General features: G+C 44.4%; 1 protein-coding gene across 1 annotated transcript in view; it reads left to right on the top strand.

Annotated features, from left to right (window-relative positions):
- The window catches only part of LOC136568967 (phospholipid-transporting ATPase FetA-like), an 83,006-nt gene extending 62,311 nt beyond the window's left edge, over positions 1 to 20,695 (top strand). Inside the window, exons 14-27 of the mRNA XM_066569213.1 lie at positions 193 to 358; positions 1,141 to 1,329; positions 2,151 to 2,266; positions 3,663 to 3,827; positions 5,417 to 5,528; positions 6,571 to 6,676; positions 7,510 to 7,657; positions 10,546 to 10,729; positions 12,278 to 12,501; positions 13,853 to 13,936; positions 14,925 to 15,170; positions 16,468 to 16,606; positions 18,481 to 18,611; positions 20,474 to 20,695. Of these exons, the coding sequence (XP_066425310.1) occupies positions 193 to 358; positions 1,141 to 1,329; positions 2,151 to 2,266; positions 3,663 to 3,827; positions 5,417 to 5,528; positions 6,571 to 6,676; positions 7,510 to 7,657; positions 10,546 to 10,729; positions 12,278 to 12,501; positions 13,853 to 13,936; positions 14,925 to 15,170; positions 16,468 to 16,606; positions 18,481 to 18,611; positions 20,474 to 20,695 (2,232 nt within the window). The remainder of the gene's footprint in view (positions 1 to 192; positions 359 to 1,140; positions 1,330 to 2,150; positions 2,267 to 3,662; positions 3,828 to 5,416; positions 5,529 to 6,570; positions 6,677 to 7,509; positions 7,658 to 10,545; positions 10,730 to 12,277; positions 12,502 to 13,852; positions 13,937 to 14,924; positions 15,171 to 16,467; positions 16,607 to 18,480; positions 18,612 to 20,473) is intronic.
- The last annotated feature ends 2,745 nt before the right edge of the window (positions 20,696 to 23,440 follow it).

The following is a 23,440-nucleotide window of genomic DNA, read 5'->3' on the forward strand; positions in this document are numbered from 1 at the left end:
TCCTGTCCTATGATTAAATACCTTTCCTGACTTCCCACTTCCTTAAATCCACAAATCTCTGCCACAAGCAGCCAGGCCTGCAGGATGGAGTCCTTTGTAAATGTGAGGAGGAGACAGGGGCAGTGCTGGGCAGGAATTGGTGTACAGCCCTGTGAGAGCTCAACAAATAATACCAAGCCATGTTTTTTTCAGAATACAGAGAAGGTTGACTTCTCCTACAATCCATTAGCCGACCCAAAGTTTGCCTTCTATGACCACAGCCTGGTTGAAGCTGTGAAGCTGAATGATGTCCCGACTCACAGGTTCTTCCGGCTGCTCTCCCTTTGCCACACGGTGATGCCAGAGGAGAAGAAGGAAGGTGAGGACTGCTGAGGGCACAGGAATGAGTGGTTATCTTCACTCACACCACAGCATGTCTTCTCTCCACAGAAGCTGTTATTGGTCCTTTTGGCTCCCTGGTGATTTTCTGTAGTGTATGGCTACACATAAATCAGTGTGTTTGGAGATGCCACACGGGAAGAGAAAGGACCAGGGCCTCCACTCCCTGTGTGTTCCTGTGGTGGAGCTGACACTACTGCAAACACCACATCTCTGGAGTGCGGAAATTGCAGGTGCCACAGCTTCCCTGAGGTGGCAGAGGCTTGCCCTGCTCTCTCTCTACTCTGCTCCTAGCCCCAAAAAGCAAAGAACATTGAGTACCTATCCACTGGAGATTCATTAGCTCCTCTCACCCAGTATTCCCACAGCTACTAGGTCAGGATGACAGGATGAAAGCCATGCTTTAAAGTCTAGAATTAATTGACAGGTATGAAGTGAAAATACTGCTCAGAAAAATACATGCAGATCTGACTAGAAGGGGCTAAACCCAAGGAACTTGTCCTGTCAGTGAGATGTTAGATGCCAAAGAAGTGATTAAAATCCCCAAAAGAATCCAGGGGGCCTCTTGCACTGTCCTGGAGGATGGGTTGGTGGGACATGATGGAGATGTGTAGACATAAGGTGCTTTTTAGTGCTGCACCTCTATGGATAGAGTGAAAAGGAATGGGATAGCTGCTGTATTATATCTTAGATGCTGTATTTTTTTTTTTTAGCTCAGAAATAAGTCAAAAGCCACATTACATTTTTTTTCTTGCATGTCAGGTAACTTGGTATATCAAGCACAGTCTCCTGATGAGGGAGCCCTAGTCACTGCTGCCAGAAACTTTGGATTTGTGTTCCGGGCTCGCACACCAGAGACCATCACTGTTGTGGAAATGGGAGAAACAAAAGTCTACAAACTTCTGGCTATTCTTGATTTCAACAATGTTCGCAAGCGAATGTCTGTGATTGGTATGTTCCCTTTGCTCCTTCTTTTCCTTCCTGACTTTTTAGGTTCTGGAGCTGTCCCTCATTTTGCTATGATGCAGAATTTTTCTAGGAGACCTCCTTTGAAATGTGCTCTGCATAACATTTATTTCTGCAGGCTTGAGATAGGCTGCCTTGACTTCATAATTACACAGCAACAGTGCCAGAAAAATACTTAAAGGAGGCAAGTGGGATAAATCTCAACATCTGGACCAGAGTGATGCAAGCCAGCCTCCTAAAGACACTTAGCTTTTCATATATCTTGCTCCCCTCATTACAATGCAAGAAAGGCCTTTCTTCTAATCAGCTTTTAAATTTTCAGTGAAATTTCCTCATTTCCTCACTATTTCCTCAGTGAAATTTGAGGAAGTAGGACAGGAGAAAGCAAGAACAAACTGAGAAAACAGGTTTTTTCCAATTAAAAAAAATTCCAATTTCTCCCAAACAAAAAATGGAGAAATTATTCAAGAAAGTTTTTGCAGCCTTTATTAACACTCCAACTTTCTCTAATAGTTCAGGAATTTTGTAATTGTAGTTACAGTTTACTGGTAGGAAAATAGAACCACTTCCCTAAAAACAAGTTGTTCTTCACTTTTTAGTGAAGTTCTGCCTGTAGGGACCGCATAGTGTCTGCTCAGACCTGCAATCTCTTTTCTAAGCAGAGCTTGTCTTGATTCCTGGGAGTTTGCCAAAACTTGGGGAAATTCAGACACCTGTAGGAACTGTTCTTGGTTTTGATGGAAGGGCTTTGTACTGCAAAAGGCTCAGTCTGGGATTTGTAGCACTTCTTCTTCTCTTCCTCACAGTGCGGAGTCCAGAAGGTGACCTGACTTTGTACTGCAAGGGGGCTGACACCATTCTCTATGAGCTGCTTCATCCATCCTGCAACTCTCTCAAAGAGGAGACCACAGAACACCTGAATGTAAGAGCTTCCTTCTCAACAACATCTCTGCATTTGATGTTTTCCTTTTCCCCAGCATACTTTGTCTTCAGGAAGAAAAACCCCCAGATTTTAGAAACAGCACTTAAGCACCAATTTTAAGTTATGGAATAGAGAAACAAATTAGTTTCTGTGGCTTTAGGTCTCAAATTAGTTGCCTAGGCATGAGAACCTCGTGCCATGTGAGCTGCTCCAGGACAGTCAGCAGATAGAGGGAGGTGATTCTGTCCTTCTGCTCTGCTCTTGTGAGACCTCTCCTGGAACACTGTCCAGCTCTGGGATCCTCAGCATAGGAAGGACATGGACCTGTTGGAGTGAGTCTATGGCTATGAAGATGATCAAAGGTCTGGAGCACCTCTCCTATAGCTGGAAGATTTGGGTTTGTTCAGCCTGGAGAAGAGAAGGCTCTTGGGAGACCTTATAACACCTTGCAGTACCTGAAGGGGCTACAAGAGTGCTGTAGAGGGACTTTTTAGAAGGGCATGTAGTGATAAAACAAGGGTTAATGGCTTTAAGCTGAAAGATTTAGATTAATTATTAGGAAGAATTTCTTTACTGTGAGGGTGTTGAGACACTGGAACAGGTTGTCCAGAGACGCTGTGGATGCTCCATCCCTGGAAAAAGCGTTCAAGGTCGAGTTGGATGGAGCTCTGAGCAATCTGGTCTCATGGAAGGTGTTCCTGCCTATGGCAGTGGGGTTGGAATGAGATTATCTTTAAGGTCCCTGCCAACCCAAGATACTCTATCATTCTATGATTCTGTAATATGGACAAAGATGGCAAATCCAGTGCATGACCTTTAGAAGACCTGTGACCTGTTTCTGATTCACCTTTACTTCAAGCCTGGGGAGAAACCTCCCGTTTCACAAATGCTTCTTTGCTGTTCCACCAAACACTGAGCTCCATGCTGTCCATCAAAATCACAGTTATAAGGGCTTGCTGAGGTGCCATGACTAGCTGTGCTCATGCTGTACATTTCATCCAGAATTCATTCCCTAAAAATGTTGAACCCACGTCCAAAATTGGAGGCTGTGTTCAGTGTTTATTTAGGTCTCACTATTTTGAACCTCTTGTTGAGAAATACAAACCTGAGAAACAAATGCCTTGTTAGTGTAAAGATTTAGAGCCAGGAAGTATAAAAGCCCTTTTGAGATTGTTGGTTTCCATAAGGACAATAGATGGTAATGATAAAGTGGTCTTGAATTGCTATTTAAAAATACCCCAACATTTGTGGCCTAAGGTGTCATTTTTTCACCTTTCCTCTGCAAACTTTACAAAGATGCTTTTACCAGTCCGATTTCTGAAGATCCTTTGTAAGCCCAGGTGGCCAGACTGTTCTTCTTGGACCTTGGATCCTCTGTCTGACCACTGTCTTGCAGGAGTTTGCTGGGGAAGGCCTGAGGACACTCGTGGTGGCCTATAAGAGCTTGGAGGAAGACTACTTCCAGGACTGGATCAGGCGTCACCATGAAGCAAGCACTGCCTTGGAGGGACGGGAAGACAAACTGTCAGAGTTGTATGAAGAGATTGAAAAAGACCTAATGGTTGGTAATTCAGGAAATCTGGGCCAGGCTCTGGGGGAGGCAGTGAGGGTGGTGGTTTGTCAATAAACAGCTCAGAATGACTTTGGTAAACACTGCTCTGCAAACAGCTCTGCAATAGTGGGCTGTGTGACAGGAGCAGGTCAGAACACAGCAGCCCTGGGTGTTCACTGGCACCTCCATCAGGAGCCCACAACTGTGGTGTCAGCCACCAGTTCAGGGGAATGGTTTTATTTTAACTCACGTGGGTGTCAGAGTAGCTTTCTCGTGATGAAGTGACATACCAGAGCCTGCAGGAGATGACGTGGACACAAATATTTCATAGCTATCCTTTGTATGTCCAAATGGCTGATCTATTTATTTTCCAGCCTTTGAAATGGCAGGCAGTGAATAATTTCCAGTGCCCATGAGAGTGTCTCCTTTGTTCTTCCAGCCCTGGGCAGGATGCATAGATGATATCCATGAGCATGTTTATGTCAACTTGAAATTGAGCTAAACTGTGATCTTTGGGTCATTCTTCTCTCCCCAAGTGTTGTTACAGTTTTTAAATGCCCTGGAGGATTTGCCTGTGTTTTAGAGCCATGAATAATGAATGAAAAGCATGTGTGTGATCTGAAGAGAAGCAATCCAGCTTTTGCACTCATGGCAGTGCTTTCTTGAAACCCCAGAAATCCTGGCAGACACCTTTGCTCCTTCCATTAGCTGTATGCCCAGAATGCCAGCAGTGCTCAGGGAAGAAGCAAGTGTGAGCTAGGGAAAGGCTGTCCTTTGGAAGTTGCATGGTCTCTCTAGCTGGATCAGGAACTACTGTCCAGCAGGGATTGTACAGTTTTGAGCACCCTGTAGAGCAGTTCCCTCAGAGCTGTTACCTACATTGATAATACTCATAGCTGATGTATGGTGGACATCTCAGGGTGCCAAAAGGGATCCCAGGCTTAAAGCCAACCTCTGAACTGAGTCTCCAAGCAGCAGGAGGTTCGTAGTAGCAGTGAAACCCGAGGTAGCAGTGAAAGCTCCATGTGTCTTTGATGACAGGTAAAAGCCACCAAATACCTTCAAACAGCAGAAAAAGCAGTAACTTAAAAATAATGAAGGTTTGTGTCCTGAGCAGTCTGTGGTGTAGCTGTGTGACAGTGTGGACCAGGGGTGGACACAGGTCTGTTAAGGGCTGGAGAAGATGTTTAGCAGCCATGTGACATCTGCAGTACAGCACAGCTGGGATCAAGTTCCACACCAGAGGAGGTTTGGGGACACTCTTGGATCCAGAGTGTCTTTGTCCCTCTATTAAAGTTCTATCTGCTGTGAAGGGAACACATGGAGCAACACAGGCCTGTAGCTCTGCAAACATTCTTGCAAATAATTTCATGGATCTGCATAATCCATCAGAGCCTGGGGAGATTATAGCCTAAAACATCTGCAGGATCAGGGCTGTACTCTGTACAGTAAATTTGCGGAGGAAGAATGACAATCAGTACAACCTTATTCCTGGGGATTTCATTTGTGTCTGCTTAAATAAGTAGGTTTAATGCTTTCTCCTTTGGTAGCAGTGGGAGGACTTAACCAGGCACTAACTCCCTGCCATTTCTGTTAAGCTGCTAGGTGCCACAGCCATAGAGGACAAGCTACAAGATGGGGTCCCACAGACAATTGAGACTCTTGCCAAAGCCAACATCAAGATATGGGTTCTCACTGGAGATAAGCAAGGTAAAGGCACTACAGCTTTGGTTGCTTCTCTTCTCCTCCACTGGTGGGGTGGTTCTGCTAGGACCTGTGTTCTCATTCTTTGAAAACTGCACAGAAGACAAACCTACACGGCTTTGCTTCATTGCCAGCCAGGCAAAATTTCAGTTAACTGGAATTAGACCAGATGACTAGCCCGTGCCTGTCCTTAATTTCTGTCATGAGAGTGGAAGCAGGGTGAAGGCAGCATCCTTTGCCTTCGGAGAGGTGACAGTAAGCATCCCATAGTCCCTGACATAAGCTGTGAAAAGGTGTCACCTTCATCCAGTTGATCATTCAGGTGATGAAGAAGCTGGAAAAAAACCTTGTCCTGCTTTCCAGAAACTTTAATGTTAAAGTGGATGTTGGGTGCATTTCAGCTTGTTTCTGGCTCTTATCATCCCAAATAGAAATGGAGAAAACATGGGCTTTTGGAGATGGAAAGAACAGCAAATAGACTCCAGAATTCTTTTGGAGACATAGCATTTTCACTGAAACAGTGGTGTTTCAGGGAGGTCAAAAGTATTTGCAAATAATTTCATCCAAGACATGAGCAGAGAATTTTTGAGAAAAATTAAACTTAATTTTGTCATGTTCCAAATGCAATAGTTTTGCTATAAAATACCAAAATATCTTTTCCAGAATTTTATGGGCAAAATGTCTTGTTCTTTTCCAGAGCTGTGGTTTGGGGCTTTTCTGGAAGCAGGGAGAGGGCAAGTTAAAAATCTAGAAAAAAAAATTTTGAATCAGCACAAAATGTTTTTTTGTTACACCAAATATGTTGATCAAAGGGTATTTTAAGCTTTTTCATTTTGGTAGAGTTATTTTTTTCCTGCGGTCTTATGAAGTCAAATTTGCTGCTACATCCATCAAAGTGACTCTCCTGGCTCTTTTACTGTTGACTCTGAAAGGCTCCAGTCTCTTTTGAGTCAGAAAGAGAGCTTTTGTCATGTGAACAAAAAGGCCACAGAAGTGGGTGAATCTGGGGCTGCTGAGATGGATTATCTTCCTGGTTTATCTTTCCCAGAGACAGCAATGAATATTGGTTACTCCTGCAACTTGCTGAATGATGACATGGAAGAAGTTTTCATTATTGAAGGCAGCACATCTGATGACGTACTGAATGAGCTGAGGTAAATGGCTGAAAAACAGTTTCAGTGCTGTGCACTAGCACTATTTGTGTTTTGTATCATTCCACCTTCTTTTTCCCTGTCAGCTTTCCTCGTTGCAGTTCATTCAGCTCTCCTTTAGATAAGGGAGAGCTGCCTTCCTGGAAGATCCAGAAGCTAAACACAATGTAGAAATCTCCTCTGAGTGTAAATGTTGAAGCTTCTTGATCCAAGAGCTCAAATTAAATAAAGGTTTATACCTTTAAAAGCACGGTCAGATAGGGAGTATCAGCTGAAATTGACCAACAAGTGATCCTGAGCTACAAAGGCTTTGGCTCCAGATTTGAGCTATGCTGTTGCTGTACTGCTCTTGCCATTTATTCACATTTCTGCCCTTTCTGTGGGTATGCCTTTTGTCTGGATACTTTTTTGGCAGTATCTGAGAACTTACCTTCCTTCCTCACCTCCTCTGTAGACACAGGTTCTTAGGTAAAGGTGGAAAATGGGAAAGGTTCACAGTCTTTTTGTCTTGGAGTAGATGGCTGCCGGACAACATGCACAGAAAATTGAATGTCTTTTGGGATACCATCCTTCATGGCACTCAGATGGTTTTTTTTGACTTAAAATCAGCAGAAGTTTAGCAACTCTTTGTTAGAGTTTCAGAGATAGGGATGATCTGTGCAGACAGCAGCAGCTAAACAATGCATATTGTTGTAGGGATACAGTAAAAATTGGCCTGAACTATCAAAGGGAAGCATTGATTTTTGTTTTCATAAAGTTGCTCTTACAAAACATAGATATATATTTGCAAAGTTTTTGGATTTTCATTATTATCCTGGTTTCTTTTTTTTTTTAAGGAATGCAAGAAAAAAGATGAAGCCAGACTCCTTTCTGGACAGTGATGAAATCAACATTCAGTTTGAAAAATCTTCGAAAAAGCAAATAATTATACCTGATGAGCAAGCAAATGGGGTGTATGGTCTGGTTATCACTGGCCACAGCCTGGTAAGGAAGGTTCAGAACCTTGCTAGGGATGAGTTCCCTGAAAAACTTACTGCAAGACATACTGAAAGTCTGAAAAATGCTTTAAAAATTGAACTCTAGAGGGCAAAGGGTTTCCCCCTCCTTTTTGAAGACTAGGTTCAGTGGTTATCTGAGGCATCAAAGGTGACAGACAATGTTTCAGAAGATGTTTCAGGAACAGAGAACAGTTTGCCTTGATCTTTAGTGAACAAGAGGGATAGAGTAACTGGATCATATTTAATTTCTGGAAACATACTAGAAAAATAACAAGCTTTGTGTTTGCAGCAAGAAGATAACACGAGACGTGGGTTTCAATGCCAAAGACATATTCTACTAAATATAGCTGAAAACAGATATGCTTAATTTATAGGATATAGATATTAGGACTTTACTAATATATTGATACTCTCTCCCACAATGTTCCTCCAAGAAAACTGAAGCAATACACTCTAGATTAAATTGTGACAGATTAAAGACTGCTTGGGAAGTGAAGGCCTCACTGTTGATCTAAAACAACAGTTAGCTGTCCTCTGCAGAGGGTTATCCCACATCTATTTGGTGCTCAGTGTTTGCATTAACTGCTTAGAAAGAGAGCAGGTAACACCAGTCTGGGAGAGAGTACAAAGACATCTGAGTCAGGCATAATCTGGAAAGCATAGGGGGAAAATAAGTCAGTTGGGATTTCTGAGCCTGGAGAACACTGATCAGTCTTGGTAATACTCTTCAAAATTGTAACGGGTAAACAAAGTAATGGAATTAAACAGAGATAAGAGAGTTCTGGGCGAAAGAAATGTCTTCCTGGTGAGAACAGGGAAACTCTGAAATAAATTATCTAGATTAGGAAATCTTTTAAAACCAGTTAGAGGAAAGAAAAAATGACTTAGATCAATTCAAACCTGTCTGTGAGGAACATGTAATTTATGTCGGGTTTATTTTGTATTTTACTTTCCCAGATCTCAGTGAAAGCAAATAGACATAGCAAACAGACATATTTAGAAAGTTCTGGGAGGTTCCACCTCCCACAAACACGGTGCTTCTCTTCCCTATGATTGCTACCTTTCTTAATGACAGCTCAGAAATTTTCACTTCCAGCTCTACATGAGCCCAGAAAAAAAAAAAAAAAAGAAAATCTCATCTTTCTCTACTTTTGGCTCATGTGCCATGTGTATAGACCCCAAACACTGTCAGACAGTGCCTAGGTTGTTAAGTACTCTTTCTCCCTCTTTTACACTTCCCCTTGAACTCCAGGGCCATAACCCCTGGATTCCTACTGCAAAGCAGACAAGGGGTCTGTCAGGTTTGGTCCATGTACATTGCATGAACATCAGCTGGAAACCCCTTGCCTGCTCCTACTCCATCCATTCAGCCTGCAGAGCAGCCCCTGAGTGCTGTGCTAGCAGAACACCTCTGGCAGTGATGTCAAAGCTTTCTTTATATTCCTGGAAAAACACACACTAGCCTACACCCTGGCAAGGGGATATGTCCCACACAATCTGGGCTGTGTGGGAGCAGCCAGTCCACACAGTAGACACAATGAGTTTCACCAAGATTATGGCTTTCTCCTCGGTGGGGACCACAAGGACAGTGCAGACAAATCTAGATGTCATTTATTTATTTCTACAAGCTTGAACAATGGTGTGATACTGTCCCACACACAACACCTGCTCAGTGCTCTATCCCTGCCTGTAGAGGGGTGGTAGGGCAGTGCTGGGCTATGCACACATCTGGGGTTGCCTGAAGAAAGCAGTGAACAGAAAATTGTCAGCATCCTTAATGGCATCATCATGCCACTTTATTTGTATGCAGCTGCACCATTAATATACAAAGTGATATATTATACATATACAAAGTGGTAACATTTGGCTGGTGCTGTGCAGTGAGGATATTGAGGCAAAAGCCGTCTCTTACTGCACTGACCAGCATTACTCAAGCTGAACCATGAAAAGGTCTCCTGTGGATCAAGCCTGCTGCCATGACAGAGGAAAAAGGGGACACTGGTGACTCACAGCTCTCTGTTTCAAAAAGAAAGAATATGTGTCCTGAGGACTGTCTGCCTTACACAGACAAGGCAGTGGGCCCTGCTATAATGGCTCTCAGCAGGAGTGAGCCTTGAAGATTCCTTCCGTACATGTCTGCTAAAAAGAGACAACAAAGAACAGAGCCATAAAGCATGATCGGAAAGAAATTTGAAAAGCTCACACTGCTTCCTCCTCCTCATGAAGAGCTGGAGGGGTGACTAGACATCCAATTATCTCAGTGCTTCTCGAATAGAAATAACACAGCTGACTGATTTAAAAGGTCAGCACTCAGAATAAAGCAGCCTTCTCCTTAGTTTTGTGTTTTGCTATGTCATGCCCACCTGAGCTTAACTTTTTACATTTTTTTTAATTAGGCACTTAACAAATTGAAATCTTTCCTATTTATCTCTCAGAGCTTAAACAGTAATCCAAGAGGGATGAGCAGAGACTCTCTCACATGGAGATACACAAGGCTGTCTCAGGCCCTGCAGCAGCTTCCTGCTTTTAGTGTTTGACACTTCTGCCCTCTGTCAGGTTACATCAGCCAGAGCAAGTGCTGTGCATGCCCAGCTGTTGTTCATACCCAGATATGGTGCATACCCAGCTGTGGTGCATGCCCAGCTGTGGTGCATATCCAGATGTGGTGCCCCCAAAGTGCAACCTTGTAGGAGTAGGGTGCACAGTGTGATGTGCAGTGGGGATGCTCCCTGTGACTGGGTGGATGGATTCACGCACACTGGTGTAAGGGCCTGGCTCAGCTGTGGTGGGCACCCTGCTGCACCCTCTTTGTCAGGCCAGGAGTTGCTGCCAGCCTGCCCTGAGCGCTCCCTTTCCTCCTTTCCTCCTTTCCAGGCTTATGCGCTGGAAGGGAACCTGGAGCTGGAGCTGGTGAGAACAGCCTGCATGTGCAAAGTGGTGATCTGCTGCCGGGTGACTCCCCTGCAGAAGGCCCAGGTGGTGGAGCTGGTGAAGAAGTACAAGAAGGCTGTGACCCTGGCGATTGGAGATGGTGCCAACGATGTCAGCATGATCAAAAGTGAGTGGTGGCCGACAGCCAGCCTGCTGTAGCAGACTGACTCTAAGAGGTGCTGGCTCTCTGAGGGAAGCTAGCAGCAGGAACACATCTGAGTGCTTCCTGTACCAACCTCTTTGTAGAAACATGTCTGTGTCCCAGATTTTGGCAGATCTCTACAGAGCACTCTCACTACAGGTTAGTTGTGTCTCCTGCCTTGTGGGTCACACTGGGCTCCGTCAGGAGCTAAGGTTGCACTAAGTGCCTGTTTTTTTGTTTTTCCCTTAGAGCAGACAAAATGAGTGGTCTTGATGATCTTACAGGTGTTTTCCAACCTCAATGGCTCTGTGATTCTATGAAAGGCCTACTTGGGCTGTGATGTGTCAATCAGTGTGTCTGCATGGCCACCCTCACAAGGGCAATGTATATTTGGATCATAGAGGGCCTGACTCAAAGCAGAAATAAAAATCTTTGTGCCTGTAAATATTCTGTATAATATTATGTGGGGTGCTTTTTTCAGCATTTATTTGTGTCAGGACTGTTTGTTAATTATCTCCCTTGAGTTACAGATGGTAGGCTTCCAGGCCTCTCTATCCCTGAGCATCATTTGATGCTGCATTACCTCAGTGAATTTATGAAAAAAAATCCTAACTAGGTATAATTAAATTAAGATTATTCAGACAGACCTATTGCTAATATTCCTTGTGTTAATTTGCAAGAATTGATTAACTGGAGCCTCTTAATTAAGAAAGAAAAGGCTAAGTAGAGAGCTTCAAGGGAGATAAGTCAGGCAGTCAGCAAAGAAAGGAGAAGAAAGTTAAAGTGTACATAATAATTAGAAACTAATCCATTCCCCCCACAAGAGGATTGAGACTGTGGGGTTTTATCAGTTCAGTTCAGTGGAAACATCTGAATCAAACCAACCTTCAGCCATTAAGATTGTATTCATTAGTTAAAGCTGTTTAATTAGCTGTCACATTAAACTTATGTCCATGTTTAATAAATGCAAGTTACTACTAAAAAAAAATATGTGACTCTTCTATCTTATTATTTGATTGAACTAATAAAGCCCAGGAAACATAAAAAGGCTACAGTCTGCCTTTTAGCACAGTGTCTGAGAAAATTTAAAATGGTTTGAAGATTTTGCCTGTCTGGGATGATATTTTAAGGCTCCTGGAAGGACATGCATGCATATTAAATAAAAGTCACATGTCAATATAAATTAAAATTATTGTTTCATAATAGCAGCCGTTATAAACAACAGTATTTGTGCTGCTGGAAAGCATTCAGAAAAAAATCTGTAAACTGTCACTGAACCTATAATTTCATTCAAATAATAAAAGCCCACTTATGGGAAATGGATCACAGAGCCAAAATCATAGTGCTGCTGAAAGAATTAGTGCACCAAATTTTTTTTTGTTTTTGTTTTAATAACTTTTCATTCTGACTTTCTGTGGAGGCCATGAGGGAATTAACACGGTATTCGGTGCTGGATAATTCATTTTAAAAATGAATTTTAAAAAATGGGGCAGTGAAAACTCTCAGTATAATGAAGTGACCTTCTTGTTGCAGCTGCCCACATTGGGGTTGGCATCAGTGGCCAGGAGGGGATGCAGGCGGTCCTGTCCAGCGACTTCTCCTTTGCGCAGTTCCGCTACCTGCAGCGCCTGCTCCTGGTCCATGGGCGGTGGTCCTACATCCGCATGTGCAAGTTCCTCAAGTACTTCTTCTACAAGAATTTTGCCTTCACCTTGGTGCATTTCTGGTATGGCTTCTTCTCTGGCTTCTCTGCACAGGTAGGTATGGCTTCAGTTTTGTCAGGGACATGGAGACAGTCAGAGGGCAGCAGCTCTGCTGTGAAGACAGGCTGAGGGTGGAGGGCTGATTCATCTGGGAGATGAGAAAGTTTCAGGGAGATCTTAGAGCACCTTTCAGTACCTAAAAGTGCTACAAGAGAGCTGTAGAGTAACTTCTTAGCAGGGCCTATTGCAATACGACAAAGGGTCATGATTTTAAACTAAGCTTAGATTGATTAACAACAAAGAAGTTTTTTGCAATGAACTTTGTAAAACACTCACAGAAGTTGCCCAGAGAGGGGGTTGATGCCCCCTTCCTGGAAATAGGTCAGGTTGGATGGGGCTCTGAGCAACCCAACCTACCTGAAGATGTCTGTGCTGATTGGAGGAGGGTTGGTGTAGATGAATTCTACAGCACTCTTCCAACTAAAACCATTCTGTAAATCCACATTTAGCATTTTCAAGTGAAGTATCTGGAAACATTTTACAGTGAAAAAAACGAAGCCATTCCTCCCACCTCACTAAACAAACTCAGGTCTGTATTCTTTAGCCACATAGGCATAAAGCAGATATTGCTGCCTCCATTGCTGCTGCTGGAGGACAGATGCCTGGAGACAGAATATATATATTATGTAATCATATAATCATTAAGATTGGAAAATACTTCCTAGATCATCGAGTCCAACCAAAAACCCAACTCTGTCATGTTCACCACTAAACCATGTCCCCCAGTGCCACATCCACATGTTTTTTAAACACTGACCATCCTTTCAATGAAGATTTTTTTCCTAATATCCAATATAAACCTTCTTCGGCATTTAGGTGCATTATGAAGCACATGCATCACTTGCAGGATTTTCAAAAGTATTCAAAGTGATTGCAACCATCAGCTGATGACACAGATTAGAGTTTGGTGCAGATCTTGTAAGATCTATGCTTGTGCTGTTAGCATATTTGGAGCAAGCAGTTCAACCTGGGATGCCTGTGGGCATCAGGAGCTTGCCAGAGGAACACATCCGGAGTGAAAAAACTGGAGTTGGTTCATGGCAAACCAGCCTCCAACCAAACACAGATGTGGAGAGTGCAGTTATCAGGGGCTGGGGGTGCAGGGTGGTGCAGAGGGATCCTGCTCTGGCTACAGCCAGCAGTGGGTGCTCAGCAGGCTGGGCTGGCATAATGTGATCCTTCCCCTCTTTAGGGCTGCTGAGCTTGAGTCATCTCATCCCTTTTGTCTCAGTAACAACTCAAACCAAGGTGCTGCAGCAAGTAATTGCATATACTTTCAAAGAAATGGAAAGCACAACTTTTTGCTAACTTCACTTGCTTTGTTTTTGTTTTTGTTTTTTCCCAGACTGTCTATGATGAGTGGTTCATTACACTTTACAATTTGGTATACACCTCTCTCCCAGTGCTAGGAATGAGTCTCTTTGATCAGGTACTGTTTCTGTCATCACTTTGGGGATTTTATTCATAGGGGTTTTGTGTCCAGGTATTTTGAGCCGGTTCTATGAAGCAAAAGCAGCTGACCTTTTGGCTACATACTGTGGTAACCCCTGAAATAATAACCTGAAAGAGAGAACTTAAATTACAAAACAAAAGATGCACCAGAGAGAAGGTGTATTCCCTCCTAGTCATATGATTTGGGTTTAAGTAGTCCTGTGAGGAACAGGGAGTTGAGATAAATATTATTACCCTGATTTGGCCTGTAGGTTTCAGTGTGTGATGAGGATTTTGGGTTAGGCTGCTGCCTACAGCAGCAGGTGCCATTGCAACCCTCCCCTGGAGCAGTCATACCCTACTACCTGTGTTCCTGAAGCCTGGCAAATGACTTCCTAATGACCAGACAAAACAATTAATTAACTGGATCTTTGAAACCAGATTTTGCAAGTTCAGCCTTTCTAGTGAGTTCTTTCTCTGGTAATTTCACACAAATTTCAACCTCACTGTGACTGTTTGACTAGACAAAGGAGCAATAAAGCTGCTCCTATATGCATTTTACAAGTTAAATGAAGAGGTAAATGAAGAGGTATTGGCTACTTTCCAGTGGTTCAGTGCTCCACTCTGGACACTTAAGGGATCCAAGTCCGACAGCCTTGCCTGTGTGGGTAGGTATTTTCTAACCCTTAGCTTCCAGTCAATTCTCTGGAGAACAGACCATGCAGTCTGCTTTAGATGAAGTGTATATTCTTTCTTTTTTTATCAGCTGTCAATTTTTTTTTAGCACAAGAAAGGTAAAATATTTTATGGAAAATATGCCCAGGTGACCTGGGGATGTGCCATGCCAGTAAGCACAACTGAGTGAACTGTGTGCTAGGCCTTTTCTCATGGAAATGCATGTCACAGGGACATGGCAGCCCTGACTGGCTCTGTGTCTTTGGCTGGGTAGCTGCCAGCAAATCTGACTGTCTCCTCTCTGCTTTCAGGATGTGGATGATCGCTGGAGCATGCTGTTCCCTCAGCTGTATGTGCCTGGCCAGCAAAACCTCTACTTTAACAAGGTGGTGTTTGTCAAGTGCATGTTGCAAGGCATCTACAGCTCCCTCATCCTCTTCTTCATCCCCTATGGGGCCATGTACAATACAGTGAGGAGTGATGGGAAGGCCATTGCTGACTACCAGTCCTTTGCTCTGATGGCCCAGACCTGCTTACTGATCGTGGTGTCTGTACAGGTAAGGGATCCCAGGTAATATTTTTAGGAATTAGTTGTTTCATGATAGCAGCATCTGGAGGGCCATTGAAACATTGCATTTGCTACTGCAAAAGTCTCTTGACACCAGATTAGTCTCCTCAGTTCAACAGAACAGGAGATCTGTGTGTTATAAAAGATCACGGTGACAGGAAAGAAGACTCTTTGCCTTGGGAAGATTGCAGTCATAACAGACAAATTAGTTAAGGCAGGGAATAGAGAAGGACATGTTCTAGTTTTATGGGAAGGGTTTGAAGCACAGGACTGTCTGTCTCCCATCAGGCAGTTATTTATAGGTTCTTCATTATGGAGATGTCTCTGCAGCCTGGCCCAGTGCATGATGTATGTGTGATGCAGCCTGAACTTGATGGAAGAAATAGCTAAGACTTGGTGGTAGAAAATTCAGATGGTACCATCAGGATGAGAGAGATTTCTTGAAAGAAAACCAATCAATCACACTTCCCTGGATAATAGTTCCTGCTGTCTGAAGTCTTTGCAGGCTTGTTCTCCTAACTTTCAGTGCTACATCACAGCTTAGGAGTGGGGAATAAAGCCTGACTTGTTGGAACTTACTGTGCTCAGCTCTGGGGCCCTCAGCATAAGAAGGATGAGGGCCTGTTTGAGCAAGTCTAGAGGAGGGCCATGAAGGTGATCAGACGGCTGGAGCACCTCTGCTAAGGAGGCTGAGGGCACTGGGATTGTTCAGTCTGGAGAAGAGGAGGCTCCAGGGAGACCTCATTGCAGCCTTGCAGTACTTACCAAGGGCCACAAGAAAGCTGAGGAGGGACTTTTGACACGGGCATTTAGTAATAGAAAAAGAGTTACTGGCTTTGAGATGACAGTGGGTTTAGGTTAGATACTAGGAACAAATTCTTCCCTGTGAGGATGTTGAGGCACAGGCACAGGTTGCCCTGAGAAACTGTGGATGCCCCATCCCTGGAAGTGTTCAAGGTCAGGATGGATGGGGCTCTGGTCTAGTGGAAGGTGTCTTTGCCTAAGGCAGCAGGATTGGAACAGGATGATCTTTAAAGTCCTTAATATCCTGTCTCCAGGACTGGCCACTAGTGAATGCTTGAGAAGAGGGAACAATAGGATAAATGTAGTAATCTTGCCTTCAGTGGTTTCCCAGAATCTTATGATTTGTGACCGGTTATTTCTTGAGGCTTGAATGAATAGCATGCTCAGGGGGAGATGTACAAAGCAGAGGACAAGCTGTGTTCAGCACAGATCTGCTAAATCAGGAAGGCACTGACAATAGCTGCATTGCTCTGTTCTTTCAGATTGGCTTGGACACCTCTTACTGGACAGTTGTCAACCAGTTCTTCATCTGGGGCAGCCTTTCTGTTTATTTTGCTATCACCTTCACCATGTACAGTGACGGCATGTACCTGATCTTCACAGCCTCCTTTCCCTTCATTGGTAAGCCTGGGGACAAATCTGGATTGCACTCAGAATGGACCTACTGCAGGGCCTTAAGTTTCCAAGTATTTCTGTGTATATTTCAGGATATATTGGTTGTTTCTTTTGCAAGAAATGCCAGGATATTTCTGAGGGTTGCTGGGATTTATTTTGAATCCCATCCATCCAGGTGAATGTGTGCCATGTTCCCTTCCTTGCAGATTCCCATGCAGTCGTAAGAATTGTCTTTTAAATAAACCTAATTAGCTGGATGGAATGCTTTCTGCTGCTCTTCTATGTTTGGGTTCCAGATAGCCAATTTTTACAGCTATATAGGAGCATCTTATTTGTAGCTGTGTGATCTTTGTAAATAAGTTAACATTCTAGCATAGGAAGGCGTAGAAGTACAACATCCAGTCAGACAGGAGAAAAATGCCATGTGATTATGGTGAGCCTTCTGCCAGGATAAATGGCAAAATCCGCAACAACAAAACATACCAGTGCTGAGCAGGCCTTTGTAGTTATTTTACATAACAGATTTCTGAACACATGCAAAAAATGATTAATCCATTTCCTGAGACTTTGACCAGGAAGAACATGTACTTATATGTAAGCAAAGTAATTAAAAATAATTCAGATGTTTTTAATAGCTCTGTGCATCCATAGCCAATATAGATACAGCATTGTTATGAGTCTCTACTTATGAAATCCCAACATTTTTTATTTCAAGTCTCAGATTTTTGTATTAATCAATGCCTTCATTTTTTACTGACTTTTTCAGTAAAAACTTCTTTTGTCTATCTTCACTACAACAATAGGGGGCTTAGCCAACTTAGAAATATCGGAGATGCAGGTTAGTTGTTGCAACATATTTTTCAAGCAGATGATCACATCCACTTTGAGATGGCTTTAAGAATCAAAAATGCTGAGTGAGAGAAGTTAGAATGTCTGTTCAGTTTCCCAGGGCAGGTGGACAGTTGGACTGGATTATCTTGAAGGTCTCTTCCCACCTTGAGGATTCTATGATGATCATAACTCACTTGCCAGGGGTATCTCATCTGCTGCTCTGGTGTTACTACATTGGTCAAAGAAGCCATAATGCTGAGGGCCACTTGATAAGGGCCCAGTTTGAAACCATTTTTAAGGAAAGTGCTTCTAGTCTGGACCAAGACAACTTGTTTACTTAAATTTCAGTGAAGTTGTATTACAGCAGAATTTGGCCAACTGGAAAGAAAATATTCAGCAAATATACTGCCAACACCAGCATCATTAAGTCCTGTAATGAGGGTTTTGCAGACTGTTTGTTCTATTTTACATTCCCACGGTTTTGTAAAAGCCAGAAATGAGCACTTTGGTTTCAAAGGAGGTTTCAGTGACATGCCACCACGTGGCAGTGGTGCTGCCAATACCCCATTAGGCTACACTGTCTGTGCAGCTCCCCAGAGCAACACAAGCTCCTCTCACAAAGGGCTGTGATTCCCATCGCCTGCTGGGCAGAGCCAGTACTCCATATCCTTTAGGAAATGGTGCAGGGAAGCAAGAAAGCATTATTCTTCCTTTTGCACTGGAGTCCTGGGCTGCTGCTTAAGGTCTCCTGAATGTTTCTATCAATCCTTTGCTGTGATTTGACTCTTCACAGAGAGAAAAGACTCACTCTGACACCATTGTCCACTTGGGTTGTTGCTTCAATCATGTCTGGACATTGCATTTCTCTTTGCTCATCTCAGACAGTGACACTGGCTTTGCAGTTCTCTCTACAGCCAGGTGATTTCACTGTTGGAGAAGATGTCTGCCTTGTATTTTGCCTGGTACTCTGAAATCACAGAGAGCAACAGAGAATAATGGTGGGAGCTGCTGCTTTTGCAGTTTTAATCGTGTGTTTGTTTGTTTTCCAGGTACGGCTCGTAACACCCTCAGCCAACCCAACGTGTGGCTGGCCATCTTCCTCAGCATCACCCTCTGCGTGCTGCCCGTGGTTGGCTTTCGATTCCTGAAGGCTCAGTTAAAGCCAACTCCCAGTGACAAAGTAAGGAAATACCTTATTAAACCAGAAATCCTGCTTGCCATGGCCTAGGCTCACCGTGGAGCCACATTTCATGGGCTTGGCATCACCTGGGGTGTGTGTCTGTATTGGTGCAACTGCTGCCATCTGTCTGTCCCTGACTCCCCAGAGAACAAGGATTGAATTTTGGGTTTGGCATGCTTCAAACCATCTGCAGCTGGGACCAAGGCTGAGATTATTTAGATGTGGATTAGACTGCTCTGAGGCAGGAAAGCTGCACTATTTTTAGGTGCAGGGTTTAAGCGCTGTGGTTCAGTGGCATGTTCCTCCTGCCCTGACACTGTGCAGCTTTTAGCCTGGCAGACCACAGGCTTTCACCCTCCACCGGAGAATATATGTTTGCTGGGGATGTTTTTACTTATTTCAGAATTTACTTTTTGTAGCCAATGGCTATATGCCCCCTCTGGAACCAGCTTCCCTCCCATCCCCGGGAATATGAAGATGAGGGCACCAGGGCAAGGAGAGGCAGGGAGTGATGGAGTGGGCAGGGAGCGCACTGCTCACTGCAGCCAAGGGACCCCTCAAGAGCATCAGCACGCTCAGAGCTCCCCGGGCTCGCTTCCAAGCAGGAGCATTTGCTGAATGCTACTGCCACCTCGTGCTTCCTTCCTCTCCCTGCGCCAAGCTGCTGCGAATCGGGGTCAGAGCACAGCCCCAGGGGAAGGCACCGCAGCTGAGGCCCTCCCTGGTCATCCTCGGGATGACTGTAGAACATGTCAGGGGAATTCTCAGCCCTCACAGAGAGGGTAGGCAGGTGCTAGAGAAGACTGCTGGGTAGGGAGGTCCTTGGGACACAGTTGGAGGCAGTTGAGGGGTGTAAAAATGGGCTGAGTTTACCCCAGCTGAGCAGAAGTCAAACACAGCTGTCACCCAGAATCCCAGCCTCACTGCTGAGGTTGAGCATCCTTCTCTCTCTAGCATAAAATTACTTCTCTGCCTCCTCTTGGAAGTGAATGATCACAGGATAGGAGTGGGTTTCCAGCTCCACAGAGTCCCCCAGATGTTTAGGCCTGATGTTTAGAGAAGCCAAGCACCTGCCACTGCCATTGTGCCAAGCAAGAAGCACAGGAGTCTGACAGCTGGGGGTTCTGTTGAGCCACAGGCTCTCAAGAGCAGCCTCCTGCATTAGACACCCCCATTCTGAAAAGGTTCTTGGCAGCAGATTAACTCAGTGGACACCTGGGAACAGAATGCCCACTACCTGCAAATAAAGTGCAGTATTTATTTCCCATCTGCCAAGGAATACATAAATCTCTATTATCCCTGAAAGCATTCAAAGCCAGGTCACATAAGGTGTTGATACACCTGATATAGTGGCAGCAAGGGTTGGAATGAGATGATCCTCAAGGTCCCTTCCAACCCAAGTCATTCTATGATTCTATAATTCTATAACATTCATCATTATAATCATAATTCGTCATAATCAAGATTTTATGTATCAGAATCTCCCTTTAGTAGCCTGTTTTCTATATTAAATATGCCAATTCTTGAATGTTCCTTTATTAGTTTTCTGGAATTTTGACTTGTTGAGATGACTTTCACATTGTGGGTGATTTGAGTGAAAGTCCTACAGCCATACCCCGCCATGGCATATCAGAGATGTGGAGAATTCATGGAAATCATTTCCTCCCATGACCTACAGATGATACTCCCATTAACACCTTTTAGAACAGATTAGAAGATGCCTTTTCCTAATTTTTCCTCCAGATTCCTTCTTTCGTTTCCCTTTCTCTGCTCCTCTTCCGCTCTGCTTCTTAATAGTGATGCACTTAATGATGCTTGTTAATAATGATTCTGCTTTTCCCGCCTTCTCTTGTGGTTCCCAGGTCCTGCTGAAGATCAAGGAAGCCAAGAAGAGGCCCCCTCCGCCCTCTCCCAAGCGGCGCCTGCGCCGGACCAGCACGCGCCGCTCCGGCTACGCCTTCTCTCACCAGCACGGCTTCGGAGCCCTCATCATGTCCGGGAGGAACATGAGGCCAAAATCACCTTTTGCCACTACGGGAACATTTTCACCCAACAGTGACAAATATAAACACAAAGGATTGTAACGGAGGAGAAAAAAAAAAAAAAAGGAGAGAAGAAAAAAGACACACCCCCCTTCCCCCCCTTTTTTCCCCTTAAAGATTAACAAAGCAAACCAAAGTAAAGGGCTGTCAGGAGAGGAGGCTGTGCTGCCTGCAAGGCACCAAGACAGTGGTTGCCCAGAACTCTGCCCTCTGGGCTGCCAAATCAAGGACTTGGGGCTTTCCTTTCACCCACGTGCACTCTCTGATTCTAGTTTCTTCTCCAGAGATGTGTGCTGCTGCTGGGGAAGGCAGGCAGGGTGAGCTGGAGCATGGTGGAGTTGCATGGTATCCCAGAGGGCCTCCCTGGCACAAGAGAGAGCGTGCTGTGGGAGGCATCTCTGCTCCCTGAGATTGTTCATAATGCTAATAGTGTTTTCTCCCTCAAACTATATACCTCAGAGCAAAGAGAATTTCAGCCTGAGGAAAAGGTTGAATTGGCAATGTCTTTCTCAGTCATGTGCCTTCTATTTTTCTTCATGAATCCACTCTGGGCCGTATTACTGGGGTGACAGTATTGGCCCCAGGTGTGCCTTAGGTCCAGCCACACAACCCACAAATCCACAACCTTTGTAACGTGTGATTTTGTAGCCTTTTGACTGTGATACACTTTCTCAAGAGATGGCCAGTACCCAAACACCACCCTCTTCCCACATCTGCCATCAGGAAGTGCTGCAAGCTCAGAGAAACCCTTCCTAGGTCAAGGGACCAGAAGCTGACAGTCATCAGCCTGCCCTGATTTATCTGGGTTGCAAATCTGCTCTTGTAAAGGATTATTGTCCTCAGAACCCTCTCAAGTTTTGTAACTGGGCACTAGCCATTTCATTTAGACTTAAAATAAAAGAGCAGAAGGTGCTCAGGCTTCCTTATGGCTCAAACCAGGAAATCTGGCCCCTGAGAAGCCCGTGCCATGGTAAGGGCTCACCTCAGCTGCCAGCACGAGGCATCTGCCCCCCCTTAACAGAATGAGGTGTGTGCATATCTGGCTTGATGGTGATTATTGGTGATTATTATAACCAGAATGACTGAAGCCAGGAAAGCTATTTCATGGCCAGCAGCTGAAATAGCCTTTGCTCCACTGGTGGTGGGGTTCAGTGTGAGGGATGAAGCATGGCCTGGTGGCTCCCTCACCCTCCCTGATGAGCAGAGTGGCCACAATTCAGAGGAACTCAGTGAGGCCTCAGGAGTCTCTGCAGTGTTTCATGGCTGCAGTGTTTCTCTGTGCTGGCTCAAATTTACTTGGGAACAGGTTATCTATCAAACATGGGTATCAGAGAGCTGAAAATCCGACCAGTCTGACTGCCAGCAGAGGGACCTAAAATGCACAGACGCAGCTAAAGACGTGGTGATCTTGAGGGACTGGGATTTGCTCACTGTTTTGTCACACCACAGCTCCATAATCAGCCGGGTTACTGGGTGGAAGGCCAGCGTGGCAGCATGGGAGTCTGTTCTGCCAGCACTGCTGAGCTGTCTAAATGCAGCTTTTTTTGTGCAGAGGACTAAGCCTCTGGCTGTTGTTACGGGGGTGGTTTTTTGGTTTTGTTTTTTGTTGAGGTTGGGGTTTTTTTCAGCTCCATGATACAAATTTAGACTTCTTCCTTAATTTGAATTGGATTTTTTGTGCAGTAACCAGTTGATATTTATGAGACTCTGCCATGAGTCTCTGAGCTGTCAGGAAGCAGTGTATGATGGCAAGAAGCCAGCCATGTCCCCGTTTCATGGAACACCCTGCTGCCTGTGGTCCCGGTTTCAGCAATTACTGTGTGAGATTGTTTAAGCTCTAATAGAAGGTTTCATCTCCCTGTGTTTTAACTCAGCGCAGGAAAGAAAAAAACAAAAACCACAACCATACTAGTCTGTTGCACCTGCTGCTTGGGGAGGCTTGTTGCAAACTGTGGTATTGAATTTCAGCACGGCCAGTGCAAAACTGGAGCTGGGACTGGGTCCAGACTTCAGTGTCTAGGAGCTGCTTGCTAGGGAAGGAGTAAATTATCTGGTGATCTCCCCTGGAAGGAGACACCTGAGTAAAGTGAGAGCCTGCACTCTGGCTGAGGAAACCACTGTGGTAGTTCATGCTTGTCACCTCCCCCTGATTTACCATTCACTTTGCAGAGACAATCATGGCTTTCTGACCAGGATTATGTTTTTCACAGTCAGCCTCCCTGGGGTTAGGGGGAAAAGGAGAATTTGTGCAGATAAGCCGACATTGCCATGATACCCAGACTGGTCTGTGGATTGAAAGTCCTATCAAAGCTGTTCCTGGCATCTGATGCAGCAGAATATATTGCAGAGCAGCAGAGGCAGACCTTGTGCTGACAGAGCAAGGAAAATCTGACACTGTGCCTCTCTTCTCATATGGTTTACGTGCAAAGTACTCACCTTCTGGCTAAAAGGGGATTTGAAAATGTTGGCTACAACATGTAGGGGATAATAAAGCCGTTGGATGAGCTTGCACCAGATAGAATTCTTTTGGTGGTTTGACACAATCAGCGTCTGAAACACATCAGCTGGCAGTGATGTCTGTCCTACATCACTCCTGATTTTGTAAAATAATTGTGTTTTTTTTAAATAAAAAGAGAATATTGGGATGATAGATTCTGTGGCACGCTGTTAATTGATATAACAAGTTTATACGGAGAAGTGCACGGGGGGGGACGGTCTGTGGGACAATGGATCTGAGACGGCAACCCTTTTCATCTGATATCCTGACGCGGGAAGCACACAAATTCC

Source organism: Molothrus aeneus, chromosome Z (assembly GCF_037042795.1).
Source record: "Molothrus aeneus isolate 106 chromosome Z, BPBGC_Maene_1.0, whole genome shotgun sequence".
In the NCBI taxonomy this organism is placed as follows: Eukaryota; Metazoa; Chordata; class Aves; order Passeriformes; family Icteridae; genus Molothrus; species Molothrus aeneus.